The 25,271-nt window shown below is 39.7% G+C and overlaps 1 protein-coding gene across 4 annotated transcripts in view; it reads left to right on the top strand.

Moving 5' to 3' along the window:
• Positions 1–25,271, top strand: part of PIBF1 (progesterone immunomodulatory binding factor 1) — a 360,124-nt gene that overhangs the window by 25,531 nt on the left and 309,322 nt on the right. For all 4 annotated transcript variants that reach the window (XR_005211082.1, XM_037799988.1, XM_037799987.1 and 1 more), the window contains one exon: positions 25,042–25,161. Coding sequence is in view for 3 of the 4 variants with exons in the window: in XM_037799988.1 (XP_037655916.1) it covers positions 25,042–25,161 (120 nt within the window). In the remaining variant the exon portion in view is untranslated. The remainder of the gene's footprint in view (positions 1–25,041; positions 25,162–25,271) is intronic.

Genomic DNA, 25,271 nt, shown 5'->3' with positions numbered 1-25,271 from the left:
GATGCCAACCATATGCCTTCCCAGCTGACAGAGGTGTTCTGGATGCCATTGGCCTTCTTTCAGTGAGGGTATCCTCTTGGTGATGCCTTAGTTTGGACACTTTTATGGCCTTAGAACTTAGGTTATTTGTAGCCTAATAAAACCCCTCTATAAAAGCCAATCCATATCTGGTATTTTGCGTAATGGCACCTTTTGGAAACCAGAACTCTCTACGTTAGTACTTGGTTGATCAGTAATTCCCTGCCAGATGGAGACCAACACCTCCCACAGGAGAAGCAAGTCTATTTGGACATCTGCAGAGGATTTGGCAGAACAGGAGCTTGCCACAGTGCACTTTCCCTGTCTTCCAAACAGATGGTGTTCTTGGGCCACTGCTTCCCCTCAAGCCCACTTTACCCTGACTATGGCAGCCCATTGGGTGGGGTCCAAACCAGGTGAAAATGCAGTGTGGCGGGTCTCCGTAAATGCTAGAGACTGCCAACCCCAGGGGTGAGGTGTGGACACTGTGCACCTCATTGGAGAATCTGCTGTGGGCATGATGGGTCTGGTGATTTTCAGGCTTCCGAGTGGAATAACCTGGGCTCTGGGTCTGGGAGATTCACCTTCCCCAGCCTTCAGCCAACTCAGAAGTGCTCTGCTATTAGTCAGCCTGCAAAATCCCTGACTGCCATGCAGGCCTCTGTGGTAAGGGAGGAGCTTTGGTGTTTCCATGTGGTTCTTTCTCTTGTCCCCACCTTTCTGCCCATGCACGCTGTGAGTGCTACAGGCCTCTGAGGAGAAAGGATGCTCACTGCAGAACAGAGTTTCTCTCTCTCCTGCTACTTGTATCGGCTCTTCTCTGCTCTGCATTACCCCTCCTCCTGAGAGGAGGGCCCCCCAGTCTTCCCCAAAACCAGGCACCCACGTGGCCTGCCTCAAAAGTTACGGGGTAGGCACTGTGCGTAGCAACAAGGTCTCTGTGTGTGGCTCAATCAGGCTGTTGGTTCCTGAGTTCCCACACAGGCGCTCCCAGCTGCGAGACTGAGAAGGATGCTCTCCCAAGCTGGTTGCGCAGATGGGAGTGCAGGAGTGTGTAGTTTTTCCTTCACCAGCCATGGCTGGCACTTAGCAGCCAGCCCCAGAGGCAGCTGTGATTAAATGAACTCACCCCATCCTTTCAGTCATAATTTCTCCACTTTTTCATCCAGGTCCTCCCTATGAAATGTAGAAGTCCCTCTCTGGCCATGTGTATCCTGGAGCCACAGTTCCAGTCGTTTTCTGCCTTTTCTCTAGTTATTCCATGGTGGAGAAGTTCTGCCTCTCTTATTCTGCCATCTTCCTGTGTGTGTATTTTTTAATAAAATACCTCATGAATTCATATTGATACTTTTGATTCAAATTAAACTCTACAAAGTTTTTATATTCTTTTATACTGCATCATAAATCTCCTTTCTTCTACACTTAGTATCTTGGTTATCAAGGACACAGGGAATGATGGAATCAGAATATCCCGTAAGTACTCATTTACTTTAAACCCTTACCCTTTTAGTATGGTAGCATATACACAACACAGAATTTCCCATTTTAGCCACTTTCATGTGTACAATTTAATGACATTAATTACATTCACAGTATTGTGCTACCAACATCACCGTCCATTACCAAACCTTTTTTATTACCCCAAACAGAAACACTGTATCCGTTAAGCAGTAACTCCCCATTCTCCCACTTTGCTCAGCACTTGGTAATCTTAATCTACTTTCTGTCTCTGAATTTGCTTATTCTAGGTATTTTGTAGTGAAATCATTCTATATTTGTTTTTTACTATCTGGCTTATTTCTGTCAACATGATGTAGGGTTCATCCCTGTTGTCAAATGTATCAGAACTTTATTCCTTTTTATCCCTGAACAATATTCCATTGTATGTATATACCACTGGTCTGGTTTGCTGTTATGGAAAATACCAGAATATGGATTGGCTTTTATAGAAGGGGTTTATTTGGATACACAGTTACAGTCTTAAGGCCATAAAGTGTCCAAGATAAGGCATCAACAATTGGGTACCTTCACTGGAGAAAGTCCTTGGTGTCCAGAAAACCTCTCTTAGCTGGGAAGGAACATGGCTGGCGTCTGCTCTGGAGTTCTGGTTTCAAAATGACTTTCTCCAAAATGTCAGTGTCAGCTTCTCACAGCCGTCTTCAAAATGTGTTTCTCAGCTGCAGCTCCTCCAAAATGTCGCTCTCACTTGCTCTGCTCCTTCGGTTTGTCAGCTCATTTATATGGCTCCAGTGATTTAATTCAAGACCCACCCTGAATGGGCAGGGCCACATTTCCATGGAAACTTCCAATCAGGAGGTTCTAACCTAATCAACACTAATACATCTGCCCCCACAGCATCACATCAAAGGTAATGGCGTTTTGGGGGACATAATACATCCGAACTGGCACTGCCGCATTTGTTCATCCATTCATCTGTTGATAAGACACTTGAGTTGTGTCCACCTTTTGGCTATTATGAATATGGTGCTGTGAACATTTTTGTACAAATATCTGTTCAAGTCTGTTTCAATTCTTTGTGGTATTTACCTAGAAATGGAATTGCTGGTTCATATGGTAATTCCATGTTTAACTTTCTAAGGAGCCACCAAACTGTTTTCCATAGTGACTGTGCCATTTTGCATTTGCAGTGTACAAGGGATCCTATTTCTCTGCATCCTTCCTAACACTTGTTATTTTCCTTTTTTTAAAAGAAAAATAATAATAGTCATCCTAGTGGGTACAAAGTGGTATCTTGTGGTTTTGATTTGCATTCCATATTCCATAGTGGCTAATGATGTTGCATGTCTTTGCAAGTGCTTATTGGACATTTTTATATCTTCTTTGGAGAAATGTCTATTCAATTCCTTCGACCATTTTTTTGATAGTTTCAGGTATTTATTTCTAGCTATTCCAAACCAAAAAAGGGTTATCTATATAATGCATAAGAATGCCCACCAGAGTGATTTCTCGACTCCATTTGGAATCTCTCAGCCACTGAAACTTTATTTCGTTTCATTCCACATCCCCCTTTTGGTCAAGAAGATGTTCTCAATCCCACGATGTCAGGTCCAGATTCATCACCTGGAGTCATATCCTGCATTGCCAGGCATATTTACACCCCTGGGACTCAGGTCCAATGTAGAGGGGAGGGCAGTAGGATCACCTGCTGAGGTAGCTTAGCTAGAGAGAGAGGGCCACATCTGAGCAACAAAGAGGTACTCAGGGGGAGACTCTTAGGCACAATTATAAGCAGGTTTAGCCTCTCCTTTGCAGTGACAAGCTTCTTAAGGGCAAGTCCTGTGACAGAGGGCTTGGCACATCAAACCGCTAGTCCTCTGTTTGTGAGAACATCAGCAACAATCCAGGTGAGGAAGCCTAACACCTCTGCATTTTACCCCAGCTCCTCAGGGAGGCCCTGCATGTATTTTTTTATTCGCTGTCCAGCTTGCTTTGGGATGTGTTGCTATTTCAGACTAGCCTATGCAAACCTACCAGATCTCACTTACTATTAAAAGTTTTGTGTAATTATGGTATTTGAACGAACTGTGTGAGTTAAATTGTTTAGGAAATATAGATCTTGCACCAACTAAACATCTCTTCCTTGAGTCTCACATGGAATTTGAAGTTTAAAACACAGTCAGTATTGTCCTTTACGCTTTGGCCCGATTTGCCTTAGTTCTAACCGCATCTGCTTTATTCATATCTCTACTTGAAATCTGGATTCTTTTTCAGCTTAACAGTTGTTATATGTGCTAATACTGACATTCATGTTTTCTGAGTTCTAGCTGTGAGTTTCAGGTGTCACACACATACCCAAAGTTCCAGGGATCGATCAGGTTATACGCAAAGGAATCAGCGTCTCGGAATCTGAAGATAGCCATTACAATTCAGGAATAGATATGACTGCTGTAAGAGCTTACAGTCTAGGCACCATTTCAGTAAGCATTCCCCTGATAACTGTGCTCTAAGGTTTGATTCTGAGTTTACACATTATAGTTAGTCCATATTGGTGAGGCATTATAGTGTTTGCCTTTGTTTCTGGCATAGTTCACTCAGAATACTGTCTACAGCTTCCATTTGCCTCGTTGCATGTTTCACAGCTTCACTCCTCGCAGTAGCTCAATATTTCCTTGTATGCACACACAACAGCTTACCATTCTGTTCTTCAGTTGAGGCCACCTCCACCCATTGCAAATCTTGTATACTCTCTCCATAAACAACAGTGTGCAACTGTCCATTCATGTCCCTGCTTTCAGATCCTCCAAGTAAATGCCCCTTAATGAGGTTGCAGGACCTTATGGCACCCACATACTTCCTTTGTGTGGAACCACTCCACTGTCCTCCAGAAAGGCTATATCATTCTGCCTCCTAACCAACAGTAAATATGTATGTCCCTCTCTCCATGCTTTCTCCAGCACTTTTATTCCTGTTTATATTTTTCCATACAATTTTATAGAGCTATGTTCACATACCATATAATTATCCACAGTGTACAATCAGTTGTTCCTGGTGTTCTAGTTTATTAATGCTACCAGAATGCAAAACACCAGAAATGGATTGGCTTTTATAAAAGGGGGTTTACTTGGTTACACAGTTGCAGTCTTAAGGCCATAAAGTGTCCAAGGTAATGCGTCAGCAGTCGGGTACCTTCACTGGAGGGTGACCAATGGTGTCCGGAAAACCTCTGATAGCTGGGAAGGCACGTGGCTGGCGTCTGCTCCAAGTTCTGGTTTCAAATTGGCTTTGTCCCAGGACGTTCTTCTCTAGGCTTCAGCTTCTCTCCAGACTGTCACTCTCAGTTGCTCTTAGGGCATTTGTCTTCTCTTAGCTTCTCCGGAGCAAAAGTCTGCTTGCAAAGGCTGTCTCCAAAATGTCTGTATAAACTGCAGTTCCTCTCTCAACTCTTGTTCATTCTTCAAAGTGTTCGTCTTGACTGTAGCATGCTCACTCCTGTCTGAGCTTATATGGTGCTCCAGTAAACTAATCAAGGCCCATGCTGAATGGGTGGGACCACGTGTCCATGGAAATCATCCAATCAGAGTTATCATCTGCATTTGGGTGGGTCACATCTCCATGGAAACACTCAATCAAAGAATTACAATCTAATCAGCTCTAGTACATTTACCCATACAAGAGTGCATCAAAGATAATGGCATTTTGGGGGACATAATACATTCAAACTGGCACACATGGTATCATCATACAGTTGTGCATTTATCACCACAATCAGCACTTGAGCATATTGATTACTACAGAAAAAAAAAGGTTTTTTTTTTGTTTTTTTAGATGAATAATAAGATAATAAAAAGAAAAATAAAATATCATACAATACAGTGTAATAGTAGGGTCATACAACAATACCACTACCAAGAATCCCATGTCCTTCCCATATATCCCCCTCTCATACTCATTTAGCTTTGGTATATTGCCTTTGTTACATTTAATGGAAGCATATTACAATGTTACTGTTGAACCAAAACTTCAGTTTGCTTTGATTATATTTTTTCCCCACTACCACCCCCTTTCCAACACTCTACATGGTTGACATTCATTTGTTCTCCCACATGCAAGAACAGTTTTATATTTGTACATTTAGTCACAAGCATTGACCACTCCAGTTTTTGCTAAGTTAAACAGTCTCAGTCTTTTTATCTTCTCTCTTTACTTCAGGTGTCATACATGCTTCTACCCCACCTCTTTCAGCTTTACACATGACCATTTTTGTTCAGTGTAGTTCCAGTATGGTGCTACCATCACACAGTATTATGCTATCTGTTTCTGGGCCTATACAATCAAGCCTGCTGAACATTCTGTAGTCCTTCAGCATCAAATGCCTGATGTCTACCGTCTTTCTATCTCCTGGAAGCCTGTGTTATCAGCCTTTACTCTCAAAATTTTCTCATTAATGTTAGCTCGTATTAGTGAGACCATATAGTATTTGTCCTTTTTTTTCTGGCTAACTTTGCTCAACTTAATGTCCTCAAGGTTCATCCACGTTATTATATGTTCTGTGTCTTTGTTCTGTCGTACAGCTGCATAACATTCCATCATGTGTATGTACCACAGTTTGTTTATCCATTTATCTGTTGATGGACATTTAGGCTGTTTCCACCTCCTGGCTGTTGTAAATAATAGCCACCTGATAAACATTGGTTTACACATGTCCATTCGTGTCTTAACTTTCAATTCCTCTAGTATATACCTAGTAGTGGAATAGCTGGGTCATATGGCACATTGTATTCCAGAATGGTTGCACCATTCTACATTCCCACCAACAGTGAATAAGTGTGCTTCTTTCTCCACATCATCTCCAGCACTTGTAATTTTCTGTTTTTTGGATAATGGCCAAGTGGTAGGTGTGAGATGATATCTCATTGTAGTTTTCATTTGCATTTCCCTAATAGCCAGTGAGGTTGAGTACTTTTTCATATGTTTTTGAACCATTTGTGTTTCCTCTTCAGAAAAGTGTCTGTGTCTTCTGCCCATTTTTTGATTGGTTTGTTTGTCTTTCTGTTGTTGAGTTGTAGGATCACTTTATATATTTGGGATATTAAACGCTTATCTTATACGTGGTTTCCAAATATTGTCACCCACTGTGTAGACTGCCTTTTTACTTTTCTGACAAAGTCATTTGATGTACAGAAGTGTTTGATTTTGAGGGGATCTCATTTGTCTATTTGTTCTTTGTTTCCTTGCACTTTTGGTGTAAGGTCTAGGAAACCATCTCCTATCACAAGATCTTTAGGAAATTGCCCTACATTTTCTTCTAAGAGTCTTATGGTCTTAGTGCTAATGTTTAGGTCTTTGACCCGTTTCGAGTTAATTTTTGAATAAGGTGTAAGATAGGAGTCTTCTTTCATTCTTTTAGAAATGGATATCCAGTTCTCCAGACACCATTTATTGAAGAGGTTGCTCTGTCCCAGTTGCTTTGGCTTGACTGCCTTATCAAAGATCAATTGTCCGTAGCTGTGAGGGTCAATTTCTGAGTACTCAATTTGATTCCATTGGTCAGCGTATCTGTCTTTATGCAGTTCCAAAACAGTTCCATGCTGTTTTGAGCACTGTAGCTTTTAATACGCTTCAAAGTCTGGTAGCATGAGACCTCCCACTTTGTTCCTCTTAAGATATTTTTGGCTATTTGGGGCACCTTGCCTTTCCAAATGTATTTGGTTATTAGTTTTTCTATTTCTGCAATGTAAGTTTTTGGGATTTTAATTGGTATTGCATTGAATCTATGTCAGTTTAGGTAGAATTGATGTCTTAATTATATTTAGTCTTCCAGTCCATGAAAACGGTATGTTCTTCCATTTTTTTAGGTCCTGTTCAGTTTCTTTTGGCAGTTTCTTGTAGTTTTCTTTGTATAGGTCTTTTATGGCCTTCGTTAAGTTTATTCCTAAATACTTGATCTTTTGGTTGCTATTGTAAATGGAATTTTTTCTTGATTTCCTCCTCTTGTTGCACATTACTTGTGTATAAGAACACTACAGATTTTTGCGTGTTGATCTTGTAGCCTGCCACTTTGCTGTATTCATTTATTACTTCTGATAACTTTGTTGTAGATTTTTCTGGATTGTCTACTTATAGAATCATGTCATCTGCAAACAGTGAAAGTTTTACTTCTTCCTCTCCAATTTGGATGCCTTTTATTTCTTTTTATTGCCTAATTGCTCTAGCTGGAACTTCTAGCACAATGTTGAATTGTGGGCATCTCTGTCTTGTTCCTGATCTTAGAGGGAAGGCTTTCAGTGTCTCCCCATGGAGTATGATGTTAGTTGGGGTGTTTCCTATAATGTCTTTATCATACTGAGAAAATTCCCTTCCTATTCCTATCCTTTGAAATGTTTTCATCAAGAAAGGATATTGAATTTTGTCAAATGCCTTTTCTGCATTGATCAAAATGACCATGTGGTTCTTCTGCTTTGATTTATTGATGTGGTATATTACAGTAATTGATTTTCTTGTGTTGAACCAGCTTTGCACACCTGGAATAAACCTCACCTGTTCGTGGTGTATAATTCTTTTAACATGCTGCTGGATTCAATTTGCGAGTATTTTCTTGAGGATTTTTTCATCTATAGTCATTAAAAAGATTGGTGTATAATTTTCTTTTTTTTGTAGTATCTTTGTCTGATTTTGGTATTATGGTGATGTTGTCTTCATAGAATGAGTTGGCTTCAATTTTTTTGAAGAGTTTGAGCAGGTTTGATATTAATTTTTTTCTTGAACGCTTGGTAGAATTCACATGTGAAGCCATCTGGTCCTGGGCTTTTCTTTTTGGGAGCTTTTTGATGACTGACTCATGCTCTTTACTTGTGATTGGTTTGTTGAGGTCATCTGTTTCTTCTCGGTCAATGTTGGTTGTTTATGCTTTTCTAGGAACTTGTCCATTAAATGTAAGCTGTCTAGTTTAGTAGCACATAGTTGCTTATAGTATCTTCTCATTATCTCCTTTATTTCTGAAGGGTCAGTAGTTATCTTTCCTTTCCCATTTCTGATTGCATTTATTTGCATCCGCTCACTGGCTCTCTCTTTTTTTTGTTAGCCTAGCTAGGGGTCTGTTCTAGTTTACTAATGCTGCTGGAATGCAAAACACCAGAGATGGATTGGCTTTTATAAAAGGGGGTTTATTTGGTTACACAGTTACAGTCTTAAGGCCATGAAGTGTCCAAGGTAACACATCAGCAATCGGGTACCTTCACTGGAGGATGGCCAGTGGTGTCCGGAAAACCTCGGTTAGCTGGGAAGGCACGTGGCTGGTGTCTGCTCCAAAGTTCTGGTTTCAAAATGGCTTTGTCCCAGGACGTTCCTTTCTAGGCTGCAGTTCCTCAAAAATGTCACTCTTAGTTACACTTGGGGTATTTGTCCTCTTCCAGCTTCTCTGGAGCAAGAGTCTGCTTTCAATAGCTATCTTCAAAATGTCTCTCACCTGCAGCTCCTGTGCTTTCTTCAAAGTGTCCCTCTTGGCTGTAGCTCCTCTTCAAAATGTCACTCTCAGCTGCACTGATTTCCTTCTGTTTGTCAGCTCATTTATATGGCTCCACTGATCAAGGCCCACTCTGAATGGGTGGGGCCATGCCTCCATGGAAATATCTCATCAGAGTTATCACTTACAGTTGGGTGGGGCACTTTTCCATGGAAACACTCAAAGAATTTCAATCTAATTAACGCTGATAGGTCTGCTCACACAAGATTACATCAAAGATAATGGCGTTTGGGGAACGTAATACATTCAAACTGGCACAGGGTCCATCAATTTTGTTGATTTTTCTCAAAGAACCAACTTCTGGATTTGTTGATTTCTCTCTATTGTTTTTTTGTTCTCAGTTTCATTTTTTTCTGTTCTAATCTTTGTTATTTCTTTCCTTCTGTTTGCTTTGGTGTTCATTTGCTGTTCTTTCTCATGTTCCTCCAGGTAGCAGTGAATTCTTCAATTTTTGCTCTCTCTTCTCTTTTAATATAGGCATTTAGGGCAATGAATATCTCTCTCAGCACTGCCTTTGCTGCATCCCATAGGTTTTGATATGTTGTGTTTTCATTGTCATTTGCCTCAAGGTATTTACTAATTTCTCTTGTAATTTCTTCCTTTACCTACTGATTTTCTAAGAGTGTGTTGTTTAGTCTCCATGTATTTGTGAATTTTACAATCTTCTGCTTGTTATTTATTTCCAATGTCATTCCATTATGATCTGAGAAAGTGTTTTTTATAATATCAGTATTTTTAAATTTGTTGAGACTTGCTTTGTTATGCAACATGTAGTCTATCCTAGAGAATGTTCCATGAGCACTTGAGAAAAATGTGTATCCTGCTGTTGTGGGGTGTAGTGTTCTATAAATGTCTGTCAAGTCTAGTTCATTTATCCTGCATTTCAACATCTCCATTTCCTTATTGATCCTCTGTCTAGATGTTCTATCCATTGATGAGAGCGGTGTATTGAAGTTTCCGACTATGATTGTAGAGTTATCAATACTTCTCCTGTCAGCGTTCTCAGTGTTTGCCTCATGAATTTTGGGGCACTCTGACTTGGTGCATAAATATTTATGACTGTTATGTTTTCTTGATGAATTGACACTTTTATTAATTTATGGTATCCTTCTTTGTCTCTTTTAATTGTTTTACTTTTAAAATCTAATTGGTCTGATACTAATATAGCTACTCCCATGTTTTTCTGGTTGTTGTTTGCGTGAAATATCCTTTTCCAACCTTTCAGCCTATTTTTTTTTTAATAATTCAATTTTATTGAGATATATTCACATACCATGAAGTCATACAAAGCATACAATCAGTTGTTCACGGTACCACCGTATAGTTATGGTCCATCACCAAAATTAGTTTTTTTAAATTCATTTTTATTGAGGTATATTCACATACCCTGCAGTCATACAAAACAAAGCATACATTCAGTTGTTTATGGTACCATTATATAGTTGTGTATTTATCACCAAAATTAATTTTTGACGTTTTCCTTACCACACACAAAAGCAATAAGAATAAAAATTAAAGTGAAAAAGAACAATTAAAGTAAAAAAGAACACTGGGTGCCTTTTTTTTTTGCCCCCATTTTTCTACTCATCCATCCATAAACTAGACAAAGGGGAGTAGTATGGTCCGTATGGTTTTCCCAGTCACATTGTCACCCCTCATAAGCTACATTTTTATACAATCGTCTTCTAGATTTTATGGGTTCTGGGTTGTAGTTTGATAGTTTCAGGTAGTTACTGCTAGCTATTCCAATTCATTAGAACCTAAAAAGGGTTGTCTATGTTGTGCATAAGAGTGCCCACCAGAGTGATCTCTCGGCTCCTTTTGGAATCTCTCAGCCACTGAAACTTATTTCATTTCTCATCCCCCTTTTGGTCAAGAAGATGTTCTCCATCCCATGATGCTGGGTCTGGATTCCTCCCTGGGAGTCATATTCTATTTTGCCAGGGGTATTTACACCCCTGGGTTTCAGATCCCACGTAGGGGGAAGGGCAGTGATTTCATCTGCCAAGTTGGCTTAGCTAGAGAGAGAGGGCCACATCTGAGCAACAAAGAGGCATTCAGGAGGAGACACTTGGGCACAATTATAAGCAGGCCTAGCCTCTCCTTTGCACTAACAGTCTTCCCAAAGGCAAGTCCTGTGATTGAGGGCTCAGCCCATCAAATCACCAGTCCCCAATATCTGTTAGCACATCAGCAACCATCAAGGTGGGGAAGCCCAACCCCCTGCATTCTCCCCCAGCATTGTTCACATTAGTGGTAGCATATAATATTTCTCTTTTTGTGCCTGTCAGCCTACTTTTGTCCTTGCATCTAAAGTGGGTTTCTTGTAGACAGCATATAGATTGGTCCTGTTTTTTAATCCATTCTGCCAGTGTGTGTGTTTTTATTGGGAAGTTTAATCCATTAAAATTTAGTGTTATTACTGTAAGGGCAGTACTTTCTGCTACCATTTTGTCTTTTGGATTTTATATGTCATGTCTTATTGTTTCACTCTCTTTCCTTTTAGCCTTCCTGATAATCTTCATTTCTATACTCTTCTCCAAGCCTCTCTCTCCTGTCTTTTCGTATTAGCCTATAGTACTCCCTTTAGTATTTCTTGTAGCACCCGTCTCTTATTCACCAACTCTCTCAGTGTCTGTTTGAAGATATTTTAATCTTGTCCTCATTTTTGAAGGACAGTTTTGCCAGATATAGAATTCTTGGTTGGTAGTTCTTCTCTTTGAGTATCTTAAATATAGCATACCACTCTCTTCTCTCCTCCGTGGTTTCTGTGGAGAAATCTGTACAGTCTTATCGCACTTCCCTTGTATGTGATGGATTGCTTTTCTCTTGCTGCTTTCAGAATTCTCTTTTTCTTTGACATTGGACAATCTGATCAGTAAGTGTCTTGGAGTAGGTCTATTGGGATCTGTTCTGTTTGGGATATGCTGTACTTCTTGAATCTTTCATAAGAGTTCAGAATTTTCAGTGAATATTTCTTCTATTATTCTCTTTTCCCTTTTCCCCCTTTCTTCTCCCTATGGGACACCCATCACACACATATTTGTGTGCTTCATTTTGTCACTCAGCTCCCTAATACCCTGCTTGTATTTTTCCATTTTTTTCATCATCTGTTCTTTTGTGTGTGTCAATTCCAATGTCTGGTCTTCCAATTCACTAATCCTTTCTTCTGCCTGTTCAAATCTACTGTTGTATCCCGCCCCCCCCATTATCTTTTTCATCTCCTCCATTATGCCCTTCATTCCCATAAGTTCTGCCATTTGTTTTTTCAAGTTTATGAATTCTTCTTTATGGTCATCCAGTGTGTTCCTTATATTCTTCATCTCTTTTACTATAACTTCCCCCAGTTCATTGATGTTGATTTTTTAATTGATTTAGGATATTTGTTTGAACTTCTTTAATTAGTTCTTCCTTCAGTTCATTGAATTGATTTAGCATTAGTTGCCTCAACTGTATCTCAGTTGAACTATTAGTTTATTCCTTTGGCTTGTCCATATTTTCATGTTTCTTAGTATGGCTCGTTATCTTGAGCTCTCTAGGCATCTGACTTTCTTGATTAGTTTATTGTGGAGCTCATTTTCACTCTTTTACCTAGGATTTTCTTGTTCTTGGCTTTGTTCTCTAACCTTTGGTGTTCAGTTCAGCTTATTCTGGGCCTCTAACCTAGTTTCTATTTAGTTGAACGGAGTTTTTCACCTCCTGTTTTTCTGTTCCTTGCCCTGCCTCTATGTAGCCGTTTTTTGTGAGGGTATCCTCAGATATGGTCAACCCCAGTCAGGTTTTCCCAGTCCGGAGAGGCCAAGGTCTCAGGAGGAGGGTATGGACTTTCCTTGAGAATGAGACCCTCCTGTGAAGCCTTTAGATTCTCTGCTTCTCCTTTGCTGTCCAGCAGGTGGTGGTTGCCAACCCGCAGCTCCCCTACCAGTATGAGGAGGTATGGAGCCTTTAGTTCTCCCAGTGACCCTAACCCTGTCGGGGGCATGGCTGACTGAAGCTGGTTTCTGAATTCCAGCCCCTGAGTTCTGCGTTCCCCAAAGGAGGGCTGCCACTGGAGCTGGGCCATGCTCCCCTTTTCTTGGGAAAGTTATGGTGTTTAGCGAATTTTCTCCCCTCTGGACTTATTGCTTTGTCTCTCAGAGCTATCTTAGCTCTTTTCTTGCCTGGGCCCAAATAGCAAGACTTGGAGATTTTCTCTAATGGGCTACTTAGAGCAGTTATTTTTAAAAAAAGAGAAAAAAGGATAAGAAAAAGAAAAAGAAGGGCCCAGTATAGACTATTTAAAGAAAAGCCCTTTAATTCAGTCCTTGCAGTTCTGATGGGCTATTGAAATGCAAAAAGACAAGGTGTTAGAGAGCAACTGAGGAACAATCAAGAACCCAGAAAAACCCACTTGTCCAAGAAGGGCCTTAGCCCCCTGGATTTGCATATGTGTCTGATTCTGTTTGAGCCCAGCCCTTCTCCATATTATGTTCACCCCATCTCCAAAAGTCTCTGTTTTTATTTTTGTTTTTACTTGCTGTTTTTGCTAGCCCTGTCTCCTCTCCACCAGGCTAACTGCTCCCAGATTTTCTTTTGTCTGGTCTCCATTTATCTATGGTTGGAGTTTTTATTAAGCAGTCTGAGTTTGTTTATCAGTTCCACAACTGCATTTCTCCCTCCTGGTTCCCAGCACCATCGGCCCCTCCTCCCTCAGGATTGTGCCTGGCAGGGAGGGGTGCAGGCCCCCTGGCTGGGAGAACTTACAGATTTTACTCATCTCAGCTGCTCCATGCACTTATGAGTGTTGTGTGATGTGTATCCAAACTCAGATTCCTCTGAGGTGTCCGTTCCACATGGTTTCTCACTATCTACCAGCTGCCCCAGAGAAGTAACTAAAACTCACACCTCAGCATTCCATCTTGCCCCTTCTCTCTTGATAATAAATTTAATGCATAAGTTTTTAATTTTGATGAAGTCCAGTTTACCTGTTTTCTCTTTTTAAAATTTGTTTGTGATTTTGTTGTAAAGTCTAAGAAACCATTACTTAACAGAACATCCTGAAGTTTTTCCTGTATGTTTTCTTCTAAGAATTTTATGATTTTAACTCTTATATTTAGGTCACTGACCCACTTTGAGTTAATTTTTGTATAAGGTGTAGCCATCCACTTTCACACTTTTGCGGGTGGATATCCATTGTTGAAGAGACTGTTCTTTACCCATTTGAGTGGATTTGGCATCCTTAACAAAAATCAGTTGACCATAGATGTGTAGGCTTTATTTCTGAACTCTCAATTCTCATCCATTGATCTATTTGTCTGTCCTTGTGCCAATACCACAGTATTTTGATTACTGTACCTTTGTAGTAATTTGTGGGTTTTTTTTTTTTTTTTTTTTTTGAGAAGTTGTAGGTTTACAGAAAAATCATGCATAAAATATAGTTTGTAGTAAGTTTTGAAATTTGGAAGTGTGAATCTCCAACTTTTCAAGATGGATTTGGCTATCCAGGGGCCTTTGCCGTTCCATGTGAATTTGCTTTGTCTTTTCCATTTCTGCAAAGTTAGCTGCTAGAGGATCTCTATTTCCTAAACAATTAAATTTGTACAGATTGTTCAAATACCATAATTACATGGAACTTTGAATAGAAAATGAGACCTGGTAGGTTTGTACAGGTTAGTGTGAAATAGTGACACATCCCAAAGTAATTTGGACAGAGAATAAAAATACATTTGTGGTGCCCCCATGAGGTGCTGGGGGAAAATGCAGAGATGTTGGGCTTCCTCACCTGGATTGTTGCTGATGTTCTCACAAACACTGAGGACTGGCAGTTTGCTATACCGAGCCCTCTATCTTGGTGCTTGCCCTTATGGAACTTGTTACTGCAAATGAGAGGCTATAAGTGTTTGTAATTATGCCTTAGTCTCCCCCTGAGTACCTCTTTGTTGCTCAGATGTGACCCTCTCTGAGGCTGTAGCTAACCCAACTTGGCAGGTGAACTCACTGCCCTCCCCATTACATGGAATCTGACTCCCAAGGGTTTAAATCTCCCTGGCAATGCAGGATATGACTCCCGGGGATGCATCTGGACCCGACATCGTGGGATTAAGAACATCTTCTTGACCAAAAGGGGGATGCTAAATGAAACAAAATAAAGTTTCAGTGGCTGAGAGATTCCAGATGGAGTCGAGAAGTCACTCTGGTGGACATTCTTATGTGCTATATAGATAACCCTTTTTAGGTTTTAAGGTATTGGAATAGCTAGAAATAAATACCTGAAACTATCAAACTACAACCCAGTAGCCTTGACAGTTGTAGAGGATTGTATAACAATGTAGCCTACAAGGTGTGACAGTGTGATTGTGAAAACCTTGTGGATCACAATCCCTTTATCCAGTGTATGGATGGATGAGTAGAAAAATGGGGACAAAAACTAAATGGAAAATAGAGTGGGGGAGGGGGGGTGATTTGGATGTTTTTTTTTTACTTTTACTTTTTATTATTTTTACTTTTTCTGGTATAAGGAAAATGTTCAAAAACTAAATTGGGTTGATCAATGCACAACTATATGATGGTACTGTAAACAGTTGATTGTACACCATGGATGATTGCATGATATGTGAATATATCTCAATAAAATGGAATTTTAAAAAATTGCTGCAATTTTCACTGGTATTGCATTGAATCTGTAAATAGCTTTAGGGAAATTGACATCTTAACAGTATTAAGTCACTCCCAATTCATGAATATAGGGTATCTTTCCATTTTTTCAGCAGTGTTTTGTAATTTTCAGTGTACAAGCTTTTGCATCCTTGATTAAATTTTGTTCCTAGGTATTTTATTCCTTTAGATACTATTGTAAATAGAATTGTTTTCTTGATTTCCTTTTCAGATTGCTCATTGCTGATATACAGAAGCACAACTGATTTTTGTGTGTTGATCTTGTAGTCTGCAACTTTGCTGAATTCATTTATTGGCTCTAGTTCTCTTAAGGATTCTTTTCTGTATATAGGATCACATCATCTGTTAATAGAGATAGTTTTACTTCTTCCTTTCCAATTTAAATGCATTTTATTATTTTTTCTAGCCTGATTGCTCTGGCTAGAACTTCTAGTATATTGTTGAATAGCAGCAGTAAAAGTGGGCATCCTTGCCTTGTTTCTGATCTTAGGGGGAAGGCTTTGATTTTTTTCACTACTAAGTATGGTGTTAGCTCTGGGTTTTTCATATATACCCTTTTTCTTGTTGAGGAAGTTCTATTCCTAGTTTTTGGAATGTTTTTTATTAAGAAACAGTGCTGGATTTTGTCAGATTCCTTTTTATGTCAATTAAGATGATCATATGTTTGTTTTCCCCTTCATTCTATTAATGTAGTTTATTACATTGATCGGTTTTCTTATGTTAAACTACCCCATTTTTATAGTTGTATTATGCCTATATTGTTTGAGCTTATAGCCATTACATAATGTACTCTCTCCCTTTTAACCGTCATTTATTCTTGCTGTATGAGTAACTATTTAATACTCATTAATACTCTTTAGGTCAATTTCTGCCAAGTCATTTTGGTTGCCCAAAGCATTTTGACGATAGTAGAGCAGTAAACAAACCAGGCAAAAATCTCTGCCTTCAAAGAGCATACATTCTATTGGAGCAACACAGACAATTAAAAGTAAAATATGTGAGGTGGGGCAAGATGGCGGACTGTTGAGCTGTATGTTTTAGTTACTCCTCCAGGAAAGTAGGTAGAAAGCCAGGAACTGCGTGGACTGGACACCACAGAGCAATCTGACTTTGGGCATACTTCATACAACACTCATGAAAACGTGGAACTGCTGAGATCAGTGAAATCTGTCAGTTTTTGCGGCCAAGGGACCCGCGCCCCTCCCTGCCAGGCTCAGTCCCGTGGGAGGAGGGGCTGTCAGCTCCGGGAAGGAGAAGGGAGAACTGCAGTGGCAGCCCTTATCAGAAACTCATTCTACTGATCCAAACTCCAACCATAGATACACTGAGACCAGACACCAGAGAATCTGAGAGCAGCCAGCCCAGCAGAGAGGAGACAGGCATAGAAAAAAAACAACACGAAAAACTCCAAAATAAAAGCGGAGGATTTTTGGAGTTCTGGTGAACATAGAAAGGGGAAGGGCAGAGCTCAGGCCCTGAGGCGCATATGCAAATCCTGAAGAACAGCTGATCTCTCTGCCCTGTGGACCTTTCCTTAATGGCCCTGGTTGCTTTGTCTCTTAGCATTTCAATAACCCATTAGATCTCTGAGGAGGGCCCTTTTTTTTAAATCCTTTTTTCTTTTTCTAAAACAATTACTCTAAGAAGCCCAATACAGAAAGCTTCAAAGACTTGCAATTTGGGCAGGTCAAGTCAAGAGCAGAACTAAGAGAGCTCTGAGACAAAAGGCAATAATCCAGTGGCTGAGAAAATTCACTAAACACCACAACTTCCCAAGAAAAGGGGGGTGTCCGCTCATAGCCATCATCCTGGTGGACAGGAAACACTCCTGCCCATCGCCAGCCCCATAGCCCAGAGCTGCCCCAGACAACCCAGTGTGACGGAAGTGCTTCAAATAACAGGCACACACCACAAAACTGGGCGTGGACATTAGCCTTCCCTGCAACCTCAGCTGATTGTCCCACAGTTGGGAAGGTAGAGCAGTGTCAATTAACAAAGCCCCATTCAGCCATCATTTCAGCAGACTGGGAGCCTCCCTACATAGCCCAGTAGCCCAGAACTGCCCTGGGGGGATGGCACTCACCTGTGACATAGCACAGTTATCCCTCAACAGAGGACCCGGGGTGCACAGCCTGGAAGAGGGGCCCACTTGCAAGTCTCAGGAGCCATACGCCAATACCAAGGACTTGTGGGTCAGTGGCAGAGGCAAACTGTGGCAGGACTGAACTGAAGGATTAGACTATTGCAGCAGCTTTAAAACTCTAGGATCATCAGAGAGATTTGATTGTTAGGGCCATCCCCCCTCCCTGACTGCCCAGAAACACGCCCCATATACAGGGCAGGCAACACCAACTACACACGCAAGCTTGGTACACCAATTGGACCCCACAAGACTCACTCCCCCACTCACCAAAAAGGCTAAGCAGGGGAGAACTGGCTTGTGGAGAACAGGTGGCTCGTGGACGCCACCTGCTGATTAGTTACAGAAAGTGTACTCCACGAAGCTGTAGATCTGATAAATTAGAGATAAGGACTTCAATTGGTCTACAAATCCTAAAAGAACCCTATCAAGTTCAGCAAATGCCACGAGGCCAAAAACAACAGAAAATTATAAAGCATATGAAAAAACCAGACGATATGGATAACCCAAGCCCAAGCACCCAAATCAAAAGACCAGAAGAGACACAGCACCTAGAGCAGCTACTCAAAGAACTAAAGATGAACAATGAGACCATAGTACGGGATACAAAGGAAATCAAGAAGACCCTAAAAGAGCATAAAGAAGATATTGCAAGACTAAATAAAAAAATGGATGATCTTATGGAAATTAAAGAAACTGTTGACCAAATTAAAAAGATTCTGGACACTCATAGTACAAGACTAGAGGAAGTTAAACAACGAATCACTGACCTGGAAGATGACAGAATGGAAAATGAAAGCATAAAAGAAAGAATGGGGAAAAAAATTGAAAAAATCGAAATGGACCTCAGGGATATGATAGATAATATGAAACGTCCAAATATAAGACTCATTGGTGTCCCAGAAGGGGAAGAAAAGGGTAAAAGTCTAGGAAGAGTACTCAAAGAAATTGTTGGGGAAAACTTCCCAAATCTTCTAAACAACATAAATACACAAATCATAAATGCTCAGCGAACCCCAAATAGAATAAATCCAAATAAACCCACTCCGAGACATATACTGATCACACTGTCAAACACAGAAGAGAAGGAGCAAGTTCTGAAAGCAGCAAGAGAAAAGCAATTCACCACATACAAAGGAAACAGCATAAGACTAAGTAGCGACTACTCAGCAGCCACCATGGAGGCAAGAAGGCAGTGGCACGATATATTTAAAATTCTGAGTGAGAAAAATTTCCAGCCAAGAATACTTTATCCAGCAAAGCTCTCCTTCAAATTTGAGGGAGAGCTTAAATTTTTCACAAATGCTGAGAGAATTTGCTAACAAGAGACCTGCCCTACTGGAGATACTAAAGGGAGCCCTACAGACAGAAAAACAAAGACAGGACAGAGAGACTTGGAGAAAGGTTCAGTACTAAAGAGATTCGATATGGGAACAATAAAGGATATTAATAGACAGAGGGGAAAAATATGACAAACATAAACCAAAGGATAAGATGGCTGATTCAAGAAATGCCTTCACGGTTATAACGTTGAATGTAAATGGATTAAACTCCCCAATTAAAAGATATAGATTCGCAGAATGGATCAAAAAAAATGAACCATCAATATGTTGCATACAAGAGACTCATCTTAGAAACAGGGACACAAAGAAACTGAAAGTGAAAGGATGGAAAAAAATATTTCATGCAAGCTACAGCCAAAAGAAAGCAGGTGTAGCAATATTAATCTCAGATAAAATAGACTTCAAATGCAGGGATGTTTTGAGAGACAAAGAAGGCCACTACATACTAATAAAAGGGACAATTCAGCAAGAAGAAATAACAATCTTAAATGTCTATGCACCCAATCAAGGTGCCACAAAATGCATGAGAGAAACACTGGCAAAACTAAAGGAAGCAATTGATGTTTCCACAATAATTGTGGGAGACTTCAACACATCACTCTCTCCTATAGATAGATCAACCAGACAGAAGACCAGTAAGGAAATTGAAAACCTAAACAATCCGATAAATGAATTAGATTTAACAGACATATACAGGACATTACATCCCAAATCACCAGGATACACATACTTTTCTAGTGCTCACGAAACTTTCTCCAGAATAGATCATATGCTGGGACATAAAACAAGCCTCAGTAAATTTAAAAAGATTGAAATCATTCAAAGCACATTCTCTGACCACAATGGAATACAATTAGAAGTCAATAACCATCAGAGACTTAGAAAATTCACAAATACCTGGAGGTTAAACAACACACTCCTAAACAATCAGTGGGTTAAAGAAGAAATAGCAAGAGAAATTGCTAAATATATAGAGACGAATGAAAATGAGAACACAACCTACCAAAACCTATGGGATGCAGCAAAAGCAGTGCTAAGGGGGAAATTTATAGCACTAAACGCATATATTAAAAAGGAAGAAAGAGCCAAAATCAAAGAAGTAATGGATCAACTGAAGAAGCTAGAAAATGAACAGCAAACCAATCCTAAACCAAGTAGAAGAAAAGAAATAACAAGGATTAAAGCAGAAATAAATGACATAGAGAACAAAAAAACAATAGAGAGGATAAAAATCACCAAAAGTTGGTTCTTTGAGAAGATCAACAAGATTGACAAGCCCCTAGCTAGAGTGACAAAATCAAAAAGATAGAAGACCCAAATAAACAAAATAATGAATGAAAAAGGTGACATAACTGCAGATCCTGAGGAAATTAAAAAAATTATAAGAGGATATTATGAACAACTGTATGGCAACAAGCTGGATAATGTAGAAGAAATGGACAATTTCCTGGAAACATATGAACAACCTCGACTGACCAGAGAAGAAATAGAAGACCTCAACCAACCCATCACAAGCAAAGAGATCCAATCAGTCATCAAAAATCTTCCCACAAATAAATGCCCATGGCCAGATGGCTTCACAGGGGAATTCTACCAAACTTTCCAGAAAGAACTGACACCAATCTTACTCAAACTCTTTCAAAACATTGAAGAAAATGGAACACTACCTAACTCATTTTATGAAGCTAACATCAATCTAATACCAAAACCAGGCAAAGATGCTACAAAAAAGGAAAACTACCGGCCAATCTCCCTAATGAATATAGATGCAAAAATCCTCAACAAAATACTTGCAAATCGAATCCAGAGACACATTAAAAAAATCATACACCATGACCAAGTGGGGTTCATTCCAGGCATGCAAGGATGGTTCAACATAAGAAAATCAATCAATGTATTACAACACTTTAGCAAGTCAAAAGGGAAAAATCAAATGATCATCTCAATAGATGCTGAAAAAGTATTTGACAAAATCCAACATCCGTTTTTGATAAAAACACTTCAAAAGGTAGGAATTGAGGGAAACTTCCTCAACATGATAAAGAGCATATATGAAAAACCCACAGCCAGCATAGTACTCAATGGTGAGAGACTGAAAGCCTTCCCTCTAAGATCAGGAACAAGACAAGGATGCCCGCTGTCACCACTGTTATTCAACATTGTGCTGGAAGTGCTAGCCAGGGCAATCCGGCAAGACAAAGAAATAAAAGGCATCCAAATTGGAAAAGAAGAAGTAAAACTCTCATTGTTTGCAGATGATATGATCTTGTATCTAGAAAACCCTGAGAAATCGACGATACAGCTACTAGAGCTAATAAACAAATTTAGCAAAGTAGCGGGATACGAGATTAATACGCGTAAGTCAGTAATGTTTCTATATGCTAGAAATGAACAAACTGAAGAGACACTCAAGAAAAAGATACCATTTTCAATAGCAACTAAAAAAATCAAGTACCTAGGAATAAACTTAACCAAAGATGTAAAAGACTTATACAAAGAAAACTACATAACTCTTCTAAAAGAAATAGAAGGGGACCTTAAAAGATGGAAAAATATTCCATGTTCATGGATAGGAATACTAAATGTCATTAAGATGTCAATTCTACCCAAATTCATTTACAGATTCAATGCAATCCCAATCAAAATTCCAACAACCTACTTTGCAGACTTGGAAAAGCTAGTTATCAAATTTATTTGGAAAGGGAAGATGCCTCGAATTGCTAAAGACACTCTAAAAAAGAAAAACGAAGTGGGAGGACTTACAGTCCCTGACTTTGAAGCTTATTATAAAGCCACAGTTGCCAAAACAGCATGGTACTGGCACAAAGATAGACATATAGATCAATGGAATCGAATTGAGATTTCAGAGATAGACCCTCAGATCTATGGCCGACTGATCTTTGGTAAGGCCCCCAAAGTCACTGAACTGAGTCATAATGGTCTTTTCAACAAATGGGGCTGGGAGAGTTGGATATCCATATCCAAAAGAATGAAAGAGGACCCCTACCTCACCCCCTACACAAAAATTAACTCAAAATGGACCAAAGATCTCAATATAAAAGAAAGTACCATAAAACTCCTAGAAGATAATGTAGGAAAACATCTTCAAGACCTTGTATTAGGCGGCCACTTCCTAGACTTTACACCCAAAGCACAAGCAACAAAAGAGAAAATAGATAAATGGGAACTCCTCAAGCTTAGAAGTTTCTGCACCTCAAAGGAATTTCTCAAAAAGGTAAAGAGGCAGCCAACTCAATGGGAAAAAATTTTTGGAAACCATGTATCTGACAAAAGACTGATATCTTGCATATGTAAAGAAATCCTACAGCTCAATGACAATAGTACAGACAGCCCAATTATAAAATGGGCAAAAGATATGAAAAGACAGTTCTCTGAAGAGGAAATACAAATGGCCAAGAAACACATGAAAAAATGTTCAGCTTCACTAGCTATTAGAGAGATGCAAATTAAGACCACAATGAGATACCATCTAACACCGGTTAGAATGGCTGCCATTAAACAAACAGGAAACTACAAATGCTGGAGGGGATGTGGAGAAATTGGAACTCTTATTGATTGTTGGTGGGACTGTATAATGGTTCAGCCACTCTGGAAGTCAGTCTGGCAGTTCCTTAGAAAACTAGATATAGAGTTACCATTCGATCCAGCGATTACACTTCTCGGTATATACCCGGAAGATCGGAAAGCAGTGACACGAACAGATATCTGCACGCCAATGTTCATAGCAGCATTATTCACAATTGCCAAGAGATGGAAACAACCCAAATGTCCTTCAACAGATGAGTGGATAAATAAAATGTGGTATGTACACAGGATGGAATACTACGCGGCAGTAAGAAGGAACGATCTCGTGAAACATATGACAACATGGATGAACCTTGAAGACATAATGCTGAGCGAAATAAGCCAGGCACAAAAAGAGAAATATTATATGCTACTAGTAATGTGAACTTTGAAAAATGTAAAACAAATGGTTTTTAATATAGAATGTTGGGGAACTAGCAATAGAGAGCAATTAAGGAAGGGGCAACAATAATCCAAGAAGAACAGATAAGCTATTTAACGTTCTGGGGATGCCCAGGAATGACTATGGTCTGTTAATTTCTGATTGATATAGTAGGAACAAGTTCACAGAAATGTTGCTATATTATGTAACTTTCTTGGGGTAAAGTAGGAACATGTTGGAAGTAAAGCAGTTATCTTAGGTTAGTTGTCTTTTTCTTACTCCCTTGTTATGGTCTCTTTGAAATATTCTTTTATTGTATGTTTGTTTTCTTTTTAACTTTTTTTTCATACAGTTGATTTAAAAAAGAAGGGAAAGTTAAAAAAAAAAAAAGAAAAACAGGGAAAAAAAAAGATGTAGTGCCCCCTTGAGGAGCCTGTGGAGAATGCAGGGGTATTCACCTACCCCACCTCCATGGTTGCTAACATGACCACAGACATAGGGGACTGGTGGTTTGATGGGTTGAGCCCTCTATCATAGGTTTTACCCTTGGGAAGATGGTTGCTGCAAAGGAGAGGCTAGGCTTCCCTATGGTTGTGCCTATGAGCCTCCTCCCGAATGCCTCTTTGTTGCTCAGATGTGGCCCTGTCTCTCTGGCTAAGCCAACTTGAAAGGTGAAATCACTGCCCTCCCCACTACGTGGGATCAGACACCCAGGGGAGTGAATCTCCCTGGCAACGTGCAATATGACTCCCGGGGAGGAATGTAGACCTGGCATCGTGGGACGGAGAACATCTTCTTGACCAAAAGGGGGATGTGAAAGGAAATGAAATAAGCTTCAGTGGCAGAGAGATTCCAAAAGGAGCCGAGAGGTCACTCTGGTGGGCACTCTTACGCACACTTTAGACAACCCTTTTTAGGTTCTAAAGAATTGGGATAGCTGGTGGTGGATACCTGAAACTATCAAACTACAACCCAGAACCCATGAATCGCGAAGACAGTTGTATAAAAATGTAGCTTATGAGGGGTGACAATGGGATTGGGAAAGCCATAAGGACCACACTCCACTTTGTCTAGTTTATGGATGGATGAGTAGAAAAATAGGGGAAGGAAACAAACAGACAAAGGTACCCAGTGTTCTTTTTTACTTCAATTGCTCTTTTTCACTCTAATTATTATTCTTGTTATTTTTGTGTGTGTGCTAATGAAGGTGTCAGGGATTGATTTAGGTGATGAATGTACAACTATGTAATGGTACTGTAAACAATCGAAAGTACGATTTGTTTTGTATGACTGCGTGGTATGTGAATATATCTCAATAAAATGAAGATAAAAAAATAAATATTAAAAAAAAAAAAAAAGTAAAATATGTAGAATGTATGAGTAGGGAGTGCCATTTGGTAGTGCTGTGTTTTTTTCCCCAGGCAAAGGCGTTTATTCTGAGAGTGGAAAGGAGCCCGCCTGGGCAGCGCACAAAGTGGCATCTGCCGGTAGTGCTGTTTTACATCAGGATAGGGGAATCAGGAATGGCTAATGATAAAGTGACATTTAATCAGACACTTGAAGGGAGCGAATGTATATATGGGAAGAAGTTTTCTAGCAGAGGAAACGGCAAGAGCAAAACCTTGAGCACCTGATGTGTTCAGGAAATAACAAACTGGTAGTGTGGAGTGAGCAGTAGGAGATGAGGCATAGTAAATAGAGTATTGGTAGAAGAGAGACCGTGGCGGGAGTGGGGAGTTGCAGATAATCTAGGCCTTGTAGTAACTTAATTGAACAGTAAGACTTAATGAAGGGTCAATTAATGACTGTCTTGTTTTAGTTTTGTAAATATTCCTTTTTATTACTGACAATTGAGAGCTATATATTAGCAATATTAGTTAGCAAATATTGTAACTGTAATTTGGTTTTCAAGACTGCTTATTTTTTTTTCTTCAAGATTCGATTCTTTGAACTAGTGAATCCATTGAGAAGGGAAATCTGTGAACTACAAATGAAAAAGAATGACCTGTCAGAAGAATTAAGTGCAAACAAAGGCCAACTGAAACAGCTGACAGAGGTTTGTATGTTTCTGATCACCAGTGGGAAGAGATTCCAACTTTTCCTATAAGGATTTCCTCAATATTTTTGATAAGAAATATAAAAGTCAATGATGCAAAAAATTGGATT

This window comes from Choloepus didactylus, chromosome 12 (assembly GCF_015220235.1).
Source record: "Choloepus didactylus isolate mChoDid1 chromosome 12, mChoDid1.pri, whole genome shotgun sequence".
Lineage (NCBI taxonomy): Eukaryota > Metazoa > Chordata > Mammalia > Pilosa > Megalonychidae > Choloepus > Choloepus didactylus.
This window is presented reverse-complemented; position numbering and strand designations above follow the sequence as displayed.